We start from the raw sequence: 22,763 nt of genomic DNA, 5'->3' as shown, positions 1-22,763 counted from the left end.
TGCTGGGTGGCATGCCAGTTGATACCAAAACCTGGTATTATTATCATCATTCTTTTAATATTATAATATTTATTATTATCATTTTCTTTTATATGGCACAGGGAAACATTGATCAAGAAAGGACCCTTTGAAACTGTGAAAAAAAATGAAATGAATTGAAATACCATCATATCAAACCACCCAGCTCTAGTGTAAAATATTTATAATTTTTGAGCATTTGCATGAAGTAGTGTTAATGCTACTTGAGGTCATAAAACCCCTCACTTCACCAAAGCAGGAAGAAGGAAACTTATTTCCACACACTTGAATATGTGTATGTGTGTATTGGTTTTGGTGGGAGATACAAACATTCTCCACCTGCAAAATTGCTATAAAACAATGCATTTATCGAATAAATATTATTTTATGTTACTCTGTTATGTGAATCCAGATGTGAAAGAAATTCACAAACAATGCATTTGCACAATTGTGCAATGCGTTGATGACACGGAGAAACTTTGTCGCGCGCCTCGCAACTGAACTGCGATCTGTCCACGCGTCGTGCATTAATTAATTATACAGTTTTAAGTTTAAAGAAAGAATTAATTTCTAGAGTTATATATAAAAATGAAGGGATTTTTTTTGTAATTTCAAGAGCGGATTCAATTTCTGTTTGTCAATGAACACATTTTCTCACTTGTTAGAATTCACATTTGTAAGTGGGCATGTGTGTGTTGTTATTCAGCACCAGTTTTCTGTCTGGGGACCTGTGTCCTCTCGTCATCCCTGCGCTGTCATATGTAAACTTTGCATTCCGGCACCTTATGATTTACAAATGACGCACTGGTTGTAGGCTATACCTGGTCATATTGCTGTTGGTTATGTTTAACGTGATGATTACATGCTGCGCGAATAGATTATAGGATGATACACAGGTTGTTAGTATAGTGTGCTGGCATAAAATGCCCCTGATACTGTGTCATCAAGAACGCAAGCATCAACAAAGCAAGAACTGTGAAGGGCAGAGAAATTAAATTGTAAAAGTTCACCTGAAGACGTGAGGATTGAATGTGCACTCTCTTATTTACAGATAGTTAAAACAATTTAATGAGCCTTGAAATCAATAATATGCCGTTAAGGGCACAAATTAAATTGCTTTAAGGCTAATGACTCAATTTGCTATTAATGGAGAAATTATTTCCAATACTTAAATGGAGTGAGATGATGATGTATAAGCATGGATGTGATTTTCAGTTCTTTTTTTCTGTTTTTTGTTCTCCACCTTGTACAAAGTTGCTATCAAAGATTTGCTTTAAGTAGGTACATACGCGCTCTTTAGTAAAGATAATGTAACACTAATCCAGTTGTAGCTGGTGTGAATTTTAAAATTGTAGTAATCAATTAATAGTCATTAAGTCATTCTTTCAGAGAAATTCCCTTCACACCCAAGGATTGTGGATAGTAGAGTTTATAAGATGCAGAGCCGAGATTGTATCTATTAATAATATTCACAGATTTCACATATACATTTGTAGATATTTATATACATTTAGCTTGCACTTCACTGGAGATAAGTATTTTACTGTAAATGTAGTTAAGTGTAATGAGTACACACATTACTTCTTTCATATCTTTCATATTTGCATTTGTTCATTTTCTTACTATTATTTCTTCAATTCCTTTTCCTTCACTGCATATTGATTGATTTGTTTTCTGATTCTTGTCTTACACTTGTATGTTGTATGTTTATCTGTGCATTATTATTTATTACTATTATTGTTAATGTTGTTGTTATTATTATTATTATTATTGTTATTGTTATTGTTATTATTATTACTACCTCCAGATCTTTCACTGCAACTTCATGCCCTGTGTGCACATAAATGTGTGAAGACAACTAGTTTGATGTGTAGTCCTGACAAAAGCATAAAATGAATTTTTGCAACAAAAATGACAAAAAGCCGCAAGTCGAGTAAACAAAGAGATGCTACGGAAGAAGAAGCCGCAACGTGTAGCCACAAACTTTCTCCAGAGCTTTTGTACAACATACAGATAGATTTTATAATGGCCAAAAGAGAGTGGCATGACATGAGAATAATTGGACACCTAGGCGAACAGATGCACTACACCACAGAACCACTTAAATGTATTTTATTTAATTTGATATTAGAAATATGTATCTATCATGGATCCCTCTAACTCTTAAATATATTACCTTTCTTGTTTTTCATTTTTATGAAAAATTAAATTTATTTTTCACTGGGAACCCCCTGGGACCTCTTCATAGAACCGTCAAGGTCCCTAGACCTGCTTGATAACTGTTCAAATATTGGTAACTGATAATTGTTCAAACTACTACAATAGTTTCTCTCCTGTGGGCTAACAGATATCAGATGTCACTGACAGCTAGACCAGGAGGGGGTTGGACTATGTAAATGAGTTGACACTGAAGAAGGTGTAAATCTTTGAGGCTAAAATCTTCCCTAAACCAGTTTGAGGAGTGCCTGCATTCAAATGGCCACATCTTCTTCCATGTGATAGACATTGTTGGGAAGCTTAGAAATCACATTTAAGTAAATGTGAGTGAAAGGATACATTATTGGTCAGACAAGTGAGTGACTCACTAAATGAAAATGTGTTTTAATGCTGAAATGTGCATACTGACTTTCAGTTTCAACTCATTTAATGTACCATCTATCATGTATTGCCATCAGAGCTGTAAGCACCCCAAAAAATGTTGATTCCAATATTCCCCATATACGTTTTGATCTCTTCTTCCTTATAACACTCTGATGCTCTTTTGTATCGTCACTATGTTCCCCTATCAAAAAATACAGAGATAATTAATCAACAAACCATCAGCCTGATGGGAGTAATAGGTGTCTGGAAAGTCCTGTCTGTGTATCATGCAGCCTTGTATCCACAAGATGACAGATCACTGCCTCTACTCGTATGTATACTTCTCGCACATTGTGTCTCTCTAACAGCTATACTGGGGAAACATGTGATGTCTTGCTGGCTCTCAAGAGGAAGTGTGAGAGTTGAGACAGATTGCCACAGCTGAGGTGCATGTTTATAGATCCGTTCTGACTGAGTGCCCCTTTAGAAAAGAGCCTTCATTGCCCAATCGATGAGGCGATTATAACATTGTTACCTTCAACTTCATAAGGGAACAGTGTAAGCAGCACACATCCTGTAGGCTATATCAAGATAAAGCCTCTCCTTTTCACTGTGGTGTTAATGAATACACTTGGTTTTTACTTTGGTTAAAAAGTCACAATGAGAAAACACAATTCAGGAGCAGTGTGGGTAATATACACTGTTTGACAAGTATTTCTAGGTGTTCAATCTGTTATTATATTACCTGTTACAGTCAACATGAAGCAGTAGGTGGGAGGCGCTGATGGTGAGGGCGATCCTATGCCACTGTCCATCGGCCAGGCGGTAAGGAAAGGACTCAGAGCGCGGCTTGCCTTTGAAGCGGTAGTGGTAGCGGATCTCTTCTCTCACACCGCTGCTCTCCAGCTCAAAGTAACTGCAGAGGAAGGGATAAGGTCAAAGGTAAGACATTTGAGGTGCATGGTCTCCTGGGAGAAAATCTCCATGCAGGTAAAATTATTATCTTAAAGGTCCAGTGAGTTTATTGGCATGAACTGAATATGCTACACATAAGTATGTGTTGTATAGGTGTATAGTAGAGGCTGCCATGTTGTGCAGGCATGTTTCTACAAATACCCCCTTTTGTCATACAGAAGATTGTGAAGTGGAAGCTTTCTACTTAAATAAAATGCAAAAGCCACCATATTTCATTGGATGTCAGTAATTCTACAAACTGGACCTTTAATTCATGGGAAAGAAAAACATATGTATACATACATTGGGATACTAAGTTAGGAAGATACTAAGTCCGTAGTTATTTATAAACAGTGTCACAGCATTTGTTTTCCAACAAACAGGGCTCGGTTTCCATTGCACATGTGATATAAGCATACATTGCTTTAGAGTCAAGTGGTCAAAAAAAGAAGGAAAAACCAAGAATGAACATGTTCTACAAATTAATTATCTAAACGAATTTGCTATCAGACACTTTTTCATTCACCAGTTTGTCAAGGATGAATTAACCCGAATGTAAAGCTTAATAGAGCATCACTGGTGGGCATGCATGTTAATACAAGCTTTCTCCAGGAAATGTGAAAGACCCCAATGACAGCAGAAACACGGAGGACCATGTGGAATTGGAACCACACCATTTTAAAGCAAATAAGATAATGTTAACAAGATATTGGTGTTTTAACAAGCAACTACTGAACTGCAGTGTAAAGTAAAACGATCAATTTTGTTTAGTTTGTTTAACCATGCACAGAAAAGGAGAATATTTGTGATATTTATTTCAATCACTCTCCTCACTTTGTGGTGTAACTGCAGGTGATTGACCTGCAGCTCGTCTCTGCACCATGTTCACTCCACACTCCACCCTCACAGCAAACAGCCGCAGGCAACCAGTCATGACATTTCAGCTTCCCTGCAGCTGTAAATGACCCCAGTACTGGAACCTCTGCCTCCTCAGCACACACACACACTATGTGGCAAAAGCAGTTCTCGCATAGCACAAATCTAGCTGGAACTTTTCCTATCCCAATATATTCTCACACACAGACGTGCATGCATGCACACAAGCACACACAAACAGGGATCAAACTCATTCATTATCGAACTTCAACAGCTCTCATGCATATTTATGGATGTGAGAATGGACCCACTCCCCAGAATATCAATCAAGGCTGTGGGGCAGCAAATGTATCCATGAAACTGAGGAGAAAAACTCATAAGAACTCAAACTAATTTGCCCAACACATCATTGTGTAGGATAAAATATTTGCACACTTTGCAGGTAAATATTAGGTTTGATGTCCTTGGAGCTCAAAGACATGGCATGATGATGCAGCACTACATTACAGTCTCTGCATATGAAATGTGAGAGAAGGAGGTGTCTATCATCTGTAATATTGTATTCATTATTCACAGAGATCAATGGATGTGCCAACATTGCAAAAAACCACTGTGTGTGACATCAGCACTGAGATGTTTAGGCAGGTTGTAAACAAGCCCAACAACAGTTTAGACAGCTTTTCTATCCCACTTATTTCTAATCTGAAGCCAAAGTCTTATCAATGATTCCTGATTGCAAAAGGAAATTGTGTACACAAATAAAATAGCAATAGAAGAGTAGGTCAGAGGTGCTACAGCAAGATGACGTTTGGATAATTTACCCTGGTTTGCTTTTTCAATTATAGGTTTGGTGGCATATGTCTGTGTTTCTCAAGACAACAGGTCAGAAAACAATATTTAATTTGTGTTTCTGGATCTCATCATCAAGTTAAATCCAAACCACTATCATTGTTCACCATTGTTAAATGGGCAAATGTGATGGTTTTACTTGGTTATAAGCTTTAAAACACCTGTACTGTTAATCTATTAGTTCATGATCCAATTGGCCAGTCATTTTGCAGCATCAAAATCATCACTCACTAAAACTATGATGTATTTTACTCAAAATGAAACAATAATTTACAAAATGGCCATAATCTTCTACTATTATAATGTAAAAGACCTGAAGCTAGAGACTGAGATCATAAAGTCCCTCGTTAAAATGTTCATCAATGTTAAAAATGATTGATTTTCCCATAAAGAACAAAGATCTCAGTCACTTGCATTGGCTTGACTTTGTTGACCTGAAGACTTCCTCCATTATGCATGTACAGCCTATGACGGTGGCCAATCAGCCTCCCCACATAGAAGGCTATTCAAGAACTAAAACAATTATCACACAAAATAAGCAAGCATCACGGTTTTTTTCAACATTAAATTGCATTTACACACACACTGAACAGTGGCCATTAAAAAAAAAAAAAAAAGAGTCAGAATGGGTGCACCTGGCCAGTGTGAATGGCCTTCTACTGCATGTCATCACTCTGAAATTAAATGAATACATCACTCTGTGGTTGCACCGGGCACAGACCTGACAGCTTGTTTTCATCATGCTGCAAGAGACAGAGCTTCTGATACTTGTCAGCTGGAGAAGAATCATTTGCATCAATCCAGTAAAAATGAGAACAGTAGCTCTCCAGCTTAGCCTCCTCCACTGATGGAAGCTTCCTAAGGGCAGCAAGAAACCTGGAATAACTGAACGAGCACTATCCTAATGTGACTCATAAAATAATCATGAAAGGCATTACTCCCCTTCACAACAAACATTTGTTTTATGAAGCATTTAGTGGTAGCTATTGTATCCCTGAATTACAGAATATTTAATGAAGGAGAATAATATATTGACAAGCAGACCATTTATAATGAATAGTATAGCCTGGCAGACACTAAAAATGAGATATCTGTTTTGCTGGCTCTGCACAAAAATATAAACAATGAGCCTTATCACCACTTAAAAGTTGTCTATTCATTGCTGATAACAATTATCATTTTGCAATGCTGGCTTTTGAATAATAGTAACTACATATATCTAATAGACTTACAAAGGTATTCATAGCTTGCAAAAGAAAAAAATGGATATGTTTGCATATCAAATAAAATAGAAAATGTGGACTAGCAATGGGAAGGAAAAGACTGCTTTATGATTGAAATCTCTTACATTTTGATGTGATAGCTAAACCACTGTGTATGCCAATATTTTAGGAGGAGAAAAAAAATTCTAAAAGAATGACCTCAAGTTGTAATATAATTTAACCCTAGTGAAATAAGTGCAGGTTGTTATTTCAAAGCTGCAGAAACAGGTGTGCAGGGTTATAAAACACCTGCAGGGTAAAGACATGGATTATACAGGAAGAGTGTCTTTCTTTACATTCAATCAAGTTGTAAAACTGTTTTATCTTTAACCAGATAACATTGACAAAGACACAAATTGGTCATATAAACACCTCAATGGCTTTACAGTCTTTAATGCATGATGGAGGACCATGGCAGACACAATAATGATGATGATGATGTTCCCAGTCTGTAAATATGGACAAAGCAGGAACACAGGCTGAAATTTCCTTTTCATTATTTCTAGTAAAACACATAACAGTTGTCTCGGAAAGAAACAAATGTTGTCCACATTGGAAATGTCCACATTTCCATTTTCAACAGTCTGTGTCAGTCAGTCAGTCAGTCAGTCATCATCTAACCGCTTTATCCTCCACCAGAGGGGGGTGCTGTGCCAATCTCAGCTACATCGGGCGATAGGCGGGGTACACCCTGGACAGTTTGCCAGTCCATCGCAGGGCCACACACAGCTAGAGACAAACAACCATTCACTCTCACACTCACTCCTATGGTCAATTTAGAGTGTCCAATTCACCTAATCCCCACATTGCATGTTTTTTGGACTGTGGGAGGAAGCCGGAGAACCCGGAGAGAACCCACGCACACAAGGGGAGAACATGCAAACTCCATGCAGAAAGGCCCTTGTTCCAACTGGGGCCCGAACCCGGGTCTTCTCGCTGCAAGGCGAGAGTGCTAACCACTATATCACCGTGTGGCCCCAGTCTGTGTCAGTAAGAACATAAATCAGATATAACTTTCATGTTTCATGTTCACCTCTTCATCTACACCTCACCAACCCCTCGTTATACCACAGATGTCTAATTTCTAAATAGTAAAAATGGGATGGGAGGGTTTATTCTTTGGCATTAACTGTCTTTTGCTGTCTTTTGTGGTGGAACTGCTAATAAAATTTCTGTCACTTTTTTTGCAACATGGTGGAGGTAAAAACATTAACTGCACAAAGAAAGCAGAGACTTTAAACGTAAATGTTCTAAACATGCAATTCCGTAACAAAGGATGTCTGGTCAGTTCCAAATTCATTTAGCAATGTGCCAACAAAACAAAACAGTCAGAACTATCTTCAGTGAGAAGAACAATAATGATACAAGATACAAACTACACAAAAAGCTATTGTATATCCCCAAACGAGGTGTTGAGAGACCATTTACAAAAAGTGAGCACAAGCCCTGTTTCCACCGAACGGAATGGTTTGGTACGGTGCATATTTTTTGTGTTTATATTAGAAATAGTACCAAAATAACCATCCCCAACCATTCCATTTTTCGGTACCCTTCCCTTGGGGTACCAAGAGTACTGGTACAGCATGGTACGGGTTGGGCTAGACCCACAACAGTTGATTGGGCAGAAAAGTGTCACTCGCCTGAAACCAGCATTTTTTCAATCCACGCAGTCTATTCTCATGCAAAGCTTAAAGCTTGACATCTTGTTGAGACACTGGTATTATATCACGCAACATATCTCGCTGATGCAGCCACCAGGCACAGCCCACACCCTGCCTACCAAGTGAAGGTACTGTTCTCAGTTGAAACGCAAGCCTGACCCAGGGCTTTACCATTCCAAACAGTATACGGTACTGACGGTACAACGTCACCAATGTCTCCCCATATTTCTTTCAGTATTATAAATATGCTGAAGTAAGGAGAGATGGGGGATTCAAACTTCTAAGTAATAAATAAACAGCCACTGAGACAGGGTTACAGACTGTGTCTCCAAAGAAGGAGATTGGGGGCTTCAGGAAGAGTCTCAGGAGTTCAGTGACAGCTCTGGGAAGCAGCTGTTGAGTTGACAAGTGGTCTTCATCAAAATGCACAGGCATCATCTGTAAGAGAAAAGTTTTGGAAATGAATGGCTGACCGAGAATGCTGGGTTGGCTGTATATCATCCTGTCCTTTTTCTTCACACCCCTGGTGTCATGTAGTTATTTTATGGAAGGCAGCTGACAGCCAATTATCTGCTCAGTGAGGAGGTCAACACTTGGAGCTTGTCCGCACATTGAGAGGAGGAGGTGGTAAACCAGATACTATGATAGAAAATTGCACTGATGTCTACACTTACTGACCTGGAAAATGTGACCAGGATTGATGGAGAGGCACTGCGCATCAGTTGTCACAGACGGACTATACTTGATGGGAGTTTTGGGATTTAGTAGATTTTCCTCATCCCAGAGTTTGATAGTAGATAGATGTGAACTTTTTTTAGCTGAACCAATTATATCTGAATCAAAATGATTTGATGAGCAGAAGGTAATAGATTCTTGTTTCCCCATGTTAATGGGTAATACCATTAGCAGCACGGCATACACCATTTCAGGTTCTTGTTTGCTTCATGGCAAGCATTCTGAAATGCTGTTTCTCCAAAGATCTAATTTTGACAACTGACTACTGTGAAGTATTGTAAGGTCAATGTGGAAGTGAGGTATGTTTAGAGCGGTGGCTGCTGGAGGAGAGGGAGGAGTGGTTCAGCTGGTGATCAGACAGCTGGATATAATCAGGTAATCAGTCAATTGGGATTCAAATATTGAAAAAACTGAAATATTGTATATAATGTAAGTAAGAGACAAGAGTTCTCAACGGGTCAAGCCGGAAAACATGAAAATGAGTCAGGTTGGGTCGCCAGGTATGTTTGTTGTGAATCATTTCTGTTCATGTGTGGGGCAGAGTAAATCTGGCTGCCTGCTTGATGGAGAGGGGCGGACCTGATGCCGCTGCATGCATAACCCCCAACACTTTGGGCATGTTAGCCCTTGTATGATGCTCAGGATGAACTGGAAATATCCCACTCTGTATCTTGTGCTGCTATGGGCAGAACGGCTCAGACATCACTGACAGCAAAATGCCAATGATACTGCACAGCTGGCAGCCGTATGTCAACAGTACGCACACCGGTTGGGGGAAAAAATGGCCAAGTCCATCACCGATCTCCACAAAGCCGCAACATTCCGGTGGCCAAAATTCAACCAGCTGTGGATGCTGTCCACTGACTAAAGGCCAAATGTACAACAGTATGTGAAGTCCCACCTGTTAGCTGGTACAGGAGGACCCAGATGACGCAAGCCAGGAGACGGGTGCTACGTCAACAGCAGTGGCAGCACGCGCTCCTGCTGCATAGAAAACACCGCGGTTCGATCAATGGGAACATTTAATTCGGAGAGACAGAATCAGACTAGGATGAGGTGGACAGCTATGTATGAAACATAATTACAACGGAATATTTCTCCACTGAAGAGATGAGTGTTTATTAAAACTGGGTCATCTATGTAGTAGAAATGTGAAATAACATTTGAAATAAGTGCCTTCTTGGTCGAGAAAGGCAGACAATTTTATTTTTGATAACTCCAGAATGCACTGCTCTCACTGCCCTACAAGGCTACACCCCCTTCTTACTGAGTGAAGCAGACAGACGACTAGTGTTTTTTTTTTCTATTACGCTAAATTGTACCGGGATGTGCAGTAAAAACCAGAGATTCATACAAACCACAGCAGCTATCAACCACCCAGAGTTTAGAGAAGACACTGAAATGTTACATATAAGACATATATAAGTAAGTCATTAGCAAAGTAAAGCTAATTTGGGAATATTTGTGGTGTTTGGTGTAAAATGTTAACGCTAGTCATGTTGCAACATGTGCTCAAGAAGTCATAATCATGAGACAGTCATTTTCAGTGTGTTATTCATAGCCTATTAAGACACAATTAGAATGTTCACAGCTAACTCAGTTGGCAAGAAAGGCTTATGTTTTTCTGGAAAAAATTCAAATTCAAATGTATAATTGTATTCCTTGTCCAGGAGAAGCATGGTTTAAAAAAATCTTGAAGAAAATCTTCACATCACTGCTCCTCTTCCCCGACTCCACCAGCTGTGCCAAATCAGATTCTGCAACTGCTGTATGTTTCATTATTCATTGTTTGCATATTGTTTTAGACACTGTTTTAGATTTGTCTCTGTGTTAATTTTCATTTGTACCCTTAAATATGATGGCAAAACATTTTATCCTTTATCATTTATTTGTATCTAATAATACTCATCGAGCATACACTAAGGTCTAGAAAGTAAACCACAACCAATATGAATTTTAATTTTTAATTTAAAAAAAAAAGAAAAATGTAAAAAAATGGTAACACACTGATGGTAGCCCGTAGTGTTTCTCATTACCAAACATTTATACCTGGAAATAAAACATTATTAGCAAAACATTACCTCCCTATTGACATGCTTTTAACACAACTTCACTGAGCTGCAATATAAAGTGTTAACTCTAAAGGGGTAGGGGTATTAATTACACATAAAGACTATTATAGAATCTGTCATATTTGACATAAGGAAAGTCCTGCTTCATTCTAAACCGAAAAAGAGTCAGTGGTATTAGCAACCCAAAAATTAAATTTTTCAATTACATTTTGGAGTGTGTCATGTTTTTTTTCTGTTAGAAAACTGTTCTGTGAGAAGGGCAGCTGAGAGGTTGGTGAAGGTCTCTGGGGTCTAAAGACAGGTGGACAGGTGGAGGAGCTCTGGCTGTGTCTAGGGGTGTCGGGGGATCCTGTCATTCAAACTAACAACACAGTGAAGGGTGTGTGTTCAGGGTGTCTTTTTGTTGCTAGGGAGCAAGCAGAGCCTTTGTCATGCTGTGCAAATAATGTTTATTTTCCTTTGGGCTTGATGTTCTTCAGAGTTTCTTCCCTGTAGGCCTCTTCAGCAGGTGTAGAGCTGCACTGTCCGATGGCGTGCTTTGTTTTACAAGGCAAGCTCAAATAAACTGAGCCACCAACTAAAGGAGCAAATGCAGGTGTGAAAATCTCCCCAACAGGATTCTGATATGCAACAGAGTTTCTCTGTCATAAAAATACTAAAAGAGTTGGGCTCACTGTGCTAATCAGGCACAGCTTATCAGTCATTTACATTAATCTAATTTCTTTCTATTTTCTATCCTATTTTACTATTATTTTCTTCATATCTATATTTGCAAGATACTGTTAGTTTTGCAGCTCATCATGTGCAGTACAGTATGGTTCAGTGTCAGAGCTCTGTAACTGATTCTTACCCTGTGATACCCAGTCTATGCTGCCTGCACTGCACCAAACAGCAGACAAAGAAACACATCAATTTACTGCATGGAAAGAAAGGAACTTTTTTTTCTGGAAATGTGTGGAAACCAAACATACAACTGAGACTGGAAATTACAAATGCATCTGGTGAACACAAACACAACTTCTAATAAACAATAATTGTGCTCCGAGACGGGGGTATCTGGTGGCCCAATGGATAAAACAAATACAACATAATTTCCATGGTTCTTATTACACCTGTCTATTTCCTTCCTCTATCCCACTACTCGCTGTCAAAGGCTAGTATGCCCAAATGAAAATCAGCTCTGGTTTTTGATGTATAAATAATTTGTTTTGCTCTTTTGAGGTGTGTGGGTTTGTCACATTCCTGAGCTATCTATGCAATATTTGAACAAAAATAAATTCATTCACACTGCCCTTTTAACAAGAATGCAATTGAATACACCTTTGCAGAAACCGTTTTGATCAGGGAGGGCTGAGACACAACAATACACAGACTGTCAACATGCAGAAGTCTCCATGTTGAAATGCAAATTTCTACAACTTAGTCAACGTGTGTTTGCTGAACGAAATTCAGATTGCAAAAGAGTACTCACTCAGAAGCAGAATTTGCACTGCGTTGCATCCTTTTACATAGAGAAAATTCTGCAGAGCAGAGGTCCAGTGTGTGCAGTGTAGAAACTGCTGGCCTGACTCACCTCCACTCCACATAGCAAATCAGGAGTTCAGGGTTAGGGTTAAATTTCCTGCATATAACATTCATACATGTATTCTATCAGACGGCAAAACAAGTAAAAAATAATTTGTGAATGTCCAAATAATACTGACAATTTTAGCATACAGTATAATCACATTACTATTCAGAAATGTAGCATCCCACCTGGTTTTGATGTTTTTTATGTAAAATTTAGGTTGATTTGATATACACTGTACATTACATATTTCTTTGAAGAATCTAAATGAATAGCATCCCATAAAAAATATCCATAATAACACTTTGCTGTTTGTCTAACACACATCATCATGTGAAGTAGGGCTTCAGATGATGATGCTCTACTTAATGCTTAATATCTATCATTTTACACTGTTTCTAGCCAGGTAAATGAGCAGTGGTCAGGTACGCTTGGAAAGAATGATCCAAAAGTGAATACTGAGGAGGCACCGAACACACTGGGCTTTTTGATAGACTTTCTGAAGCTGGTACAGAGAACAGCAGGAACCTTGGACTCTCCTTAGCAAGCTGCCGTGTGTAAACGGCACGAAGACTGGCTCGTGTGTAAAGTGACAATACAGGACCTTCACAAGATCGCAACATTCCTCTGGCCAAAATGTAACCAGTTGAGAATGTTGTCACACTCAGACAGGAATGCCTTACATGCTCATGCCTGCACTCTTCTGCAAGCCATGGCTGCAGGTGCACCAGATGTGGAGAGTTAAACTCTCCGGAGTCAAACTCGCTCCTCCTCCTAGACCTATTTAGAGTGCTGAGATGTTACGGTGTTAACAGAGGACTTATTTTATTTCTTTGTTCCAACTTCCAAGTGGCCTATATGTAAATGTAGAAATGACTAATTCTTGACAAAAGGCGAAAGAGCTGTGTGCGTGTGCAAATTTGAATAATTCAATTCAATTCAATTTATTTGTATAGTGCCAAATCATAACATACATTATCTCAAGGCAAATTGTAAATTGTCGGACTCGGGCCAAATTCTGCCGGGTTCAGGCCTTGCAGCTCTAATATGAAGTTCCTATACATCAGGGCCACATTAACGTCATTTATTTCATAATCCTTTCATATTGGCAAGTGTCAATAATTTTAAATAAAGGCTCACATTCAGCTAACTGCCTATCATTTTGCACTGGGTAAATATTTACAGCATCCAGCTTCCACACGACCATTCTCATACTTTTAACACAAAGTCTAGTATAACAATTTCCTCTTTTCAATACTGCTTTTTCAACTCCTACCACATGTCAACTTTAGCTCAGCATGTTTTCTTGAAAGAGGAACCTGTAAACACTCATGAACTGAGGCACTGAGGGGGAGAGACAGCCCAGCAGAATGACAAAGAGCAGGCGAATGAACAGAGCAGCTGGAGGAGCTGGCTGAGCATCTTTGGTGTTTGAGTGCTCAGGTAAGGAGAGCGGTGAGAGCCTGGACTTTTGAGTTTGTTCATCATAGCACTATTGCCACTTGCTGACAACAAGAGAGTTAGTGGGACCAAGAAACTGCTGGCTGAGATAAAATAGGCTCCTTTTGTTCTATTCAGTCTAGTGGAGCAGCAATAAAACTTCCCTCACATTCCCCAGAGCCGGGCACAAGAAGAAAAAAATCTTCCGCTTTTTCAGGAGGTACAGAGAGATGCTCGCATTGAAAAGACATTTTCACTTTGAGGATGAGGAGAACGAAGGATGAGAGGACAGAGGAGAGAAGGATATTATCATACTGGAAAAGTGGAGTTGGCAGAGGGGGTGGGAGGGAAAAGAGGACAGTTTGATTTTGCAGAGAGAGAGAAAAATGAAAATGTAAAGAAGAGTGGGACTGTATGATTGGATTTTGCCCACTGGCAAAGATAGTTGTATGTTAGCTTCCTGAATGGAAGGTTTGTGCTATAATGGGGATGAATAGGCATCAGCAGAGGGCTCTAATAGGGCCTTCAGAGAGAATTCAGAGGTTCAGAACAAATCCACAGTCACAATGGAGCGCAGGTCTGCACTCAGCCAGTCAAGGCTCTGTCCATCTCATCCAATGTAATTACACTCGCAGTGGTGTCATCACAAAATAACTTCAGCCTCCTGCAATACGGCTTTACAACTGAATGTCTCCTTTATGATTCACAATAATAGAAAAGAGTTGGAGCAAAAAATAAAAAAGTGTTGAATACAAAATAAATGACTGTAGGTTTATTATGTAACATTTAATGAAGACACATCAAATATGTCAAAAAAGTGTCAATTCATTAAAATGACTGGAAAGATACCTCTTATTTTCTAGTTCTCCATTTATTTTCCCTCGGAAACAGTCTCCCATCACACTGGATGATCAGCCACAAATCTTAGTTATTGTTTGTTTGTTATGGATCAACAAATCCTCGAAAGAAATTAAACAGCTGGAAAACTTTGTTCAAATCCTGTCAACTGAGTCATTTTTTGTTTTACAAGTTTTTTGTTTGTTTTAATAATGACAAAGTGCATAATTGTTTTATTCAGAAAAAGCTAAGTCTTCACACATTATACATGTTATAACATAGTGGCTGAGGACATGTGAAAAAATTACATGTTTAAAGAATCATGGAGTTAACCTGAAAATAGTTTCTCTCCAGCAGTCGTTTCAAAAATGTTAAGTGTGTCTTAACTGAGTCAGACTGAGACAGAAACGAATGGAGCCTTTTGTCTGTACGTCATTGTGTTAATCATTGTGCACCTAGCAGGGGAGCTTACAATGATCGAAGAAATGGAGCGTTATCACTGTAAATTGTGGGGGCAGTGTGGAATCAATAGTCAAATCAGTCAGGAAAATGATGAAGAAGCAACCTACAGGTGCAGTGAAACAATTGTAAAGCATGCTGCCAGAACTTGCTGGCTTTTCCCTGCAGCGAGAAAAACGGCTGGGGTACCCATGAGCAAGGTACCCATCCATTGCTCCCTGGGCGCTGTTGAATGGTTGGCCCTAGTAGAGGATGGGTTAATGCAGAGAAGGAATTTCCCCTGCTGGACTGATATTTAATTTAGTAATATGATGACTTACATTGTGTTTCAGTCTATTTTGGAACAAGCACATCTTAGTTAGTGGAGTAAAGTGCTCATTGGTGTTTTGCTGTGCCATATTCCGTTTTTCATATACAGGTTTTTCTTTTGGTTATACAGTGCACTGCCCAGCACTAACCTTCAATGGTCACTATGTTTCTTGATGGCTGCAACTTCATACTCTGCAATGCCCTCTAGAGGAACATCCATTACAACACAAAAGATGCGTAGAGGTATGTGGGGTAGTTATGGCGAGACGGAAATGGAGAATAAATAAATAATACAAATAAAATATAAAAATATGGTTTCATGACGCACACGAGCCATATATAGCATAACTCCTCTCTGCCCCACTGCCTTTAATTTCAGTCACTGCGCCTTTGTTTTGCTTGTTCGCTGAAATGTCTTTGTCCCACAAATGTGTCTTACCTGGATGTAAAAACACGCAGAAAACAGACTTTATCTAAAATTCTTAAAAATGAGGAAATGAAGTACAGAAGAGAAAGAGGAGCAAACTCCTGGTGTGAGACTGCAGGTCATCATCATCATCTAACCGCTTTATCCTCCACCAGAGGGTCGCGGGGGGTGCTGTGCCAATCTCTATCTACATCGGGCGATAGGCGGGGTACACCCTGGACAGTTCGCCAGTCCATCGCAGGGGCACACACAGATAGAGACAAACAACCATTCACTCTCACACTCACTCCTACGGTCAATTTAGAGTGTCCAATGTACCTAATCCCCACATTGCATGTTTTTGGACTGTGGGAGGAAGCCGGAGAACCTGGAGAGAACCCATTCTGTACAAACACTGATGAACTGGTGACATTTGGACTTAAAGTCAACCAAAATAAAAGCAATGGAAGGGTGGAAAAGCAGTTGGGGGATACTCAAAACCTGGACCAGACCTCCATTCCCTTTTCAAAGTCAAAACATTACCAAAGTCAACAACCTTACCACAGCTACTTATTTCTGAATAATATTAATAAAATAAGTATTGGGTGCATCTGAGTTGGGCTGTTCGCCTGGTTGGAAATCTGCTAGCTAAATTTGCTGCATGGTGCATGTCACTGTGCCTCAGGGAGGAGGACAGTTCCATCAGCTAGCTCCATTTAGCCTCACTGTTGGTTGGCCAGCTTGCTGCGCGAAAATGATGCCTTCAGGTAATGTGGGGGAAAGAGAGACAGAAAGAGAGATGGGGGGACTAGAAGGCAACTCTCAAGGTTACCTTAAAAGCACAGCAGGAGGTAAAATATTTCCCTTCAACAGCAGATTATACATTAGGTATAATCTAGTAGGAAAGTGGGTTCACAGGAGGCAGATTGTAGTTGATAGGCTGCCACAAAGAAATACCAAAATATAAATGATACATGTATCATAACTTGTATGTACACTACTAAATATTAACTGTGAATTTGTCTATTTTGCTTTGTTTTCATTATTGATGACCCACATAAGACTATGTCTGAATACCAGAAACACTAACATTCAAATTTAAATTAAAATCTATACTGATACCTTGAGTTTGAAATTTTGCACAGACTGATGTACAGCTAATCAGCACTTGGCAGTGCCACGATAATTTGGTCAACAATGGTTAACAAATGTGTTACCAGGTACAGTGATATGACACATATGTCTTGAATATTTTGGTCAGGTTATCACCACTTATATGTTAGAGGGTGATCTGCAGCTGTTCTGCACTTGCAAAATACAGAATGGATTGCATCCCACATTTCTCTCCATTCAACCTAACCAGAAACTGAAAATGGGCGCCCACCCTGATTCTTAAGTTTTTTAATATCATGTTTACTGCCCATTTCCACCAAGTGCTTATACACTGTGAGAACTGTTATCAATATAATCACAATATCTGTCTCAAGCCATATAAAATGAATAAATAATTGTACTCATGAATGCAGTCTTCAGGCCTCAAGATTCATGATTTGACCAGCGCCATGACAATTTCTGAAACTAGAAATTAACAGAAGTCATCTGTTGGGCGATAGCAGCTGTCAACCACACTGGTTTCCACTGTCCACATACAGTGGAGGAAATAGGTATTTGATCCCTCATATATAAATAAGTTCACCCACTGACAAACAAATTAACAGTCTATATTTTTAATTGTAGGTTTATTTTAACATGGAGAGAGACAGAATATCAAAAAGAAAATCCAGAAAAATCCACATAAAACAAAAGATTTTAATTATTTTGCAATTCATTGAGTGAAATAAGTATTTGACCCCTTATAAAAACATTACTAAGTTTTTGGTGGAGAAATCCTTGTTGGCAAGTACAGAGGTCAGACATTTCTTGTAGTTGATCCCCAGGTTTGGACCACTCCTCTCTTTGGCCGTAATAGTACGGCCTCGCTTCAGCTCCCTCCACAGATTATCTATAAAAATTTAGGTCCAGATACTGGCTAGGCCTCTCCATGACCTTAATGTGCTTCATCTTAAGCCACCCCTCCGTTGGGGTGGCTGTATGTTTTGCTGGAAGACCCATCCACAATCCATTTTTCCTGGCTGAGAGAAGGAGTTTGTCACCCAACCCACCATCTATCTTTCCCTCGATGCTGTGAAGTTGACTTGTCCCCTTAGCAGAGAAACACCCCCAAAGCATAATGCTTCCACCTCCATATTTCACAGTGGGTCATAGTCTGAATTGACCACATCATCTGATTGATTCATTCTGTAGACAGGTGTCTTTTATACAGGTAACAAATTGAGATTAGGAGTACTTTATTAAAGTGAGAGGACTTGTCTGTGGAAGCCAGAATTATTTATTGTTGTTAGGGAATCAAGTACTTATTTCACTCAATGAAATGCAAATAAATTTGTATCTTTTTTTAAATATGATTTTCTGGATTTTGTTTTTGATATTCTGTCTCTCACTGTTAAAATATACCTACCATTAAAAGTATAGACTGTTAATTTGTTTGTTCGTGGACAAACAATCATATAATTATTTCCTCCACTGTATATGTGCCATGCTTTATTGTATATTAAATGGAAACATAATTTACAAAATTGACATAATGTACTACTGAAGACCCAAAAGTAGTAATTGAGACCTTTAACTCCTCAGAATAAAATCAGCAGAGTTGCCATATAATAATTCATTTAATAATTTAGTACATGGGTGGATAGATACCTCTGCAGGGTGGTTCCTTTTTAGAGGACTACCTTTATTTACACACTCTCCCATTGAGTATGACTTTGCCATTGTCTGGACTCCAAACAAACACATACACACACTCCCCTGCATGTTCACTTTGACTACACGTTATCCTGAAAGCTTTTACCTTCAGAGGAGAGGAGGAAAATCAATGTCGCCTGCCCTTTAAAAACAATTCACAGTTGTATAAGTGTACAGTTGTATTCCTCTACCTCCCAGGGGGTAGAGGGATGGCGGGCAAATTCAATGCAGCCACCTGGTCCCCTACAACCATCACGTTTTGCAGCATTGCAACAAATTCAACAAGACTCTCTGAAACAGCCAAGAAGAGATTACCCCCCATGTTAAAGTCATTATTTAGAGACTAAACATGTTTACCTGTTAGCTTAGTTAAGGTTGTGCAGCAGGCAGTCAGAGATGTTGTTTGTATCTGCATTTATGCCGGGTTTTGTTATGATTTTTTTTTTTTTTTCAATAATTCATGGCCACAAAAACCCTATGTACATGGTTCATAGCATCAATTCACCATTTGATGTATTTTTTGAGCCTTTCAGTAATTAATGTTACACTAAGGTGCATGGAAAAATACATGAGGATGGTCTATGTTGGGGAGTACTTATTTACACACGAACTGTGTGTCTCCTCCAAGAGGAAGGTGGAGAAGTGGTTGTGATGAGCCATGGTGGTTCATTAACGCACATTTTGGAGGCAAATTCAACCTGAAACCCCAGTTGTGTTTCTGAGAACATCTTTGTCGTTCATTCCCAGCCAAAAATGAAACAAACTTATCTCAATCAATCAATCAATCACTGCAGTTTTGTTTACTCTCTGTGGGTGCTGGTTCCTGTGTGGCATAGAAGTAGGTCAAAATAGCTCATGCACACTGCTCATGCTCACCGATTGATATTTGGTGACCTTTTTTGCATGTCATGTCTGGGTTTCTTAGGAATGCTATCCTTCTGCCATGAACCTATGTATAACAAAACTGCATTATTCCAAAACCACAGGCTCTAGAGAGTGACCAATTTGGTTTCATATTTTTCTGTTTTTCCCCAACGGAATTTAAAAATACAACATATTGTTTTGTTCATTCACCTCCCTGTCGCGCAGTTCTCTTGCTCTCTCTCACACACACGCACTGACAACATGCTCACATCAGTAAACCACACAACACCATAGTAAAGTATAGTAGTATTTATTATATAGTATAGTGCTACTACTCATATTTTCAATAGACTTACTCAGTAATTATTTAATAAAGTCTGCCCTGCCATTAATTGTGTTTATTGTACATTTGTATGCTGCCCTATGTTCACCATAACCACAAAAAAACAGTCAGGATTGTCCCTGTTTATCTAACCAGCAAAGCAATGTTACCATTTAATGGTACCAGGTGTGTTTGTTGCAAGCACACCTGGCTTGCAAGTTGCAAGCCAAAAAGAAGAGGAGTGTAGGTGGATTACCTGTGTTCTGACTCGTGGATGGAGAATATGACTCCTGATGTAGAGGACTTCTGCTGGACAGAAGCCAAGAAGGTAAACTCAGTTTTACTCCTGAACAGCTGCACCACTTTCTCTGTGATGTGTGCTGGGGCGTGAACTGCTCTTCCAACATCTGTGGGAAGAAAGTAAAGTTGAAAGAAATCATAAGCTTGTGTAAACATTTCATACACTTAATTTGCTCTTGTCAAATGTGTGAATAACGCTTAATAGCACTTCTTGACATAGCTTACTCCGATATGTTATACTTTTTGGCCATCATTTCTATCAGTTATCAGCTATCACTCAGTCCTCAACACAGCCATCCATCCATCAATTTTCTACCACTTTCAAGACTGTGGAGTGTGGGAGGAAACTGGAGAACCTGTTGAAAACCCACGCACACACAGGGAGAACATGCAAACTCCATTCAGAAAGACCCTTGTTCTGACCGGGTCGTGAACCCGAGTCTTCTTGCTGCAAAGGCAAGAGTCCACAGCATTTTTTTCCCCAAGTTTTAAGAAGCATTAAGTTGAGGCAATATTGTTGTTTTAAGAAAAAACTACAATATTGCCTCAACAATTCCATAGGAGAAGGATAAAAACACACACGGACAAAAACATATACTGGAGCATTTTTGTCTGTAAAAGGCACAATATGTAGCACTAGTATATATCAAAGCCAGTCAAAAATCTGTTTCAATAATGATTTTCTACTATGCACAAAGGCATTGTTTTCCATTTACAGTACATCAATATGCAACAAAAATAAACCTACAGTGATGATGAAAAAAGGTTTACTATAATTATAATTATATGTCTGTATGTGCCATTACACAAATATTGAAAGCAATTTACTCAAACATTTGCATATCTTCTACAATAATCTGTCTGTGTAGATCACTGCCTGGAAAGTAAGAAAACATGGTAAGCTATAGGTAATTGTCAGCAACAACTGAATGTGCTCATTCATCAATAGCAACAGTAGTGGCACACTGGCTGGTTTTTCACTTTGATCCAGACTAAAATCTCTCAACAACTATTTAAATATATTACAGCCTGTGATCCCTTGACCTTTTCTCGAGGGCCACCCTAAATGTGACATTTGTGATTGAAATGTCTCAATAACTTGTGGATTATTAGATGAGTTGTCCATGAAATCCAGACATTTAAAAACCATGTGGTCTTCACAAGAGTAGCAATACAGCCATTTTGTTTGTAAGCCAGCACAAGTCAAAAGGTGAGCAATTGTCTGAGAAACCAGAACCAGAGCACATATCTGTGGTCCCACAATCACAGCTGTACATGACAGAAAGTTCAATCGAGAGGAGCCTGTGGCTGTCTCAGTGCAGGGCTTTTTAAATCTCCCCAGAGTGATGGCGGCTCGCCTGGCCTCACTCCCAGCCTCCCCACTGTCACAGCCTTGTCAATGGAGTGCCACTTTTCAAAGCTTCCCCAGTTCTCTGACATGCTGACTCTCTGGCCTCAGCCTGTCATGAGATCACTCCTTCAATTGCGCAGAAACAATGGCCCTGTTTTTGTGATGTAACGATACTGACAGCTTTTAAGCGCTTTTTGTACCATCCCATCCCCAACAACAAAAAAGTGTATTGTGGCTCAAGGTCAAACAATATTACCACATTGTACCACATGTAGGTATTCAACAAAGACAAGTTCACACCCTTTAAAAATGTAATCAATACCAACAAATTGTAGCAATGAGTCTATACTCAAAACAGTCAGAAAATATGGTATGGTATGACCTTGAATGCAAATGAGAATGAGATTTGAAATGTATTTTAACTCAGCTCACAACTCACCTTTTACAACTGTGTCAAGACTGAAAGCTCAGTGATTCAATGGGCTAAGAAGCTACAACTAAACATCAGAATCTCTTTTTAAAAAAGGCTCTTGTTCTGACGACACTGACGATAATAATATGAAGTCCTCTAAATTTAAACAACTAATAACATTACACATTACACATGTCCAACTAATAAGGTTCCTTTGCTCAGGTTACAATTAAAACAAATGCCATTGGGATACTTTGGGGCACATTTTGGACAGAGTAAGAGAAGAATTAGAAAAAAATTAAAAATGTGGTTTATTTTAGGGATGGGACATACGACTTTTTGTGTACGATACTGATATCACAAACTCAAGTATCTACCGATACCGATATTAGTCCAATACAGTATGAACTATGAAGCTGATTGTGCCAAGCCATCAGATTTTACATTTGTATCTGTCTGATATCCAATCTAGTGATTTTGACCAGTATTAGACCGATGCTGACTGATTCCCATCTCTAGTTTATTTATAACACAATGGAAAGGCTGATCATAAACAATATATAATAAGAAAAAGTAACTGAAATTAAATTCCTTGGAGTAATGATCGACCATAAACCATGCACCACACACAGTTAATCATATTAAAGTGGGACTATACAGTATTGTTACCCTAATTTTACAGCT

At 39.0% G+C, this 22,763-nt stretch overlaps 1 protein-coding gene across 1 annotated transcript in view; it reads right to left on the bottom strand.

Moving 5' to 3' along the window:
- Nucleotides 1–22,763, bottom strand: part of LOC122772172 (protein kinase C-binding protein NELL1-like) — a 232,010-nt gene that overhangs the window by 182,505 nt on the left and 26,742 nt on the right. The window contains exons 3-4 of the mRNA XM_044029913.1: nt 20,273–20,423; nt 3,344–3,514 (exon numbers count right to left, since the gene is read on the bottom strand). Of these exons, the coding sequence (XP_043885848.1) occupies nt 3,344–3,514; nt 20,273–20,423 (322 nt within the window). The remainder of the gene's footprint in view (nt 1–3,343; nt 3,515–20,272; nt 20,424–22,763) is intronic.

The sequence above is a fragment of the Solea senegalensis genome, linkage group LG7, assembly GCF_019176455.1.
Source record: "Solea senegalensis isolate Sse05_10M linkage group LG7, IFAPA_SoseM_1, whole genome shotgun sequence".
NCBI lineage: Eukaryota > Metazoa > Chordata > Actinopteri > Pleuronectiformes > Soleidae > Solea > Solea senegalensis.
Note: the sequence above shows the minus strand (reverse complement) of the source record. Positions and strands in the feature narration are given on the sequence as shown.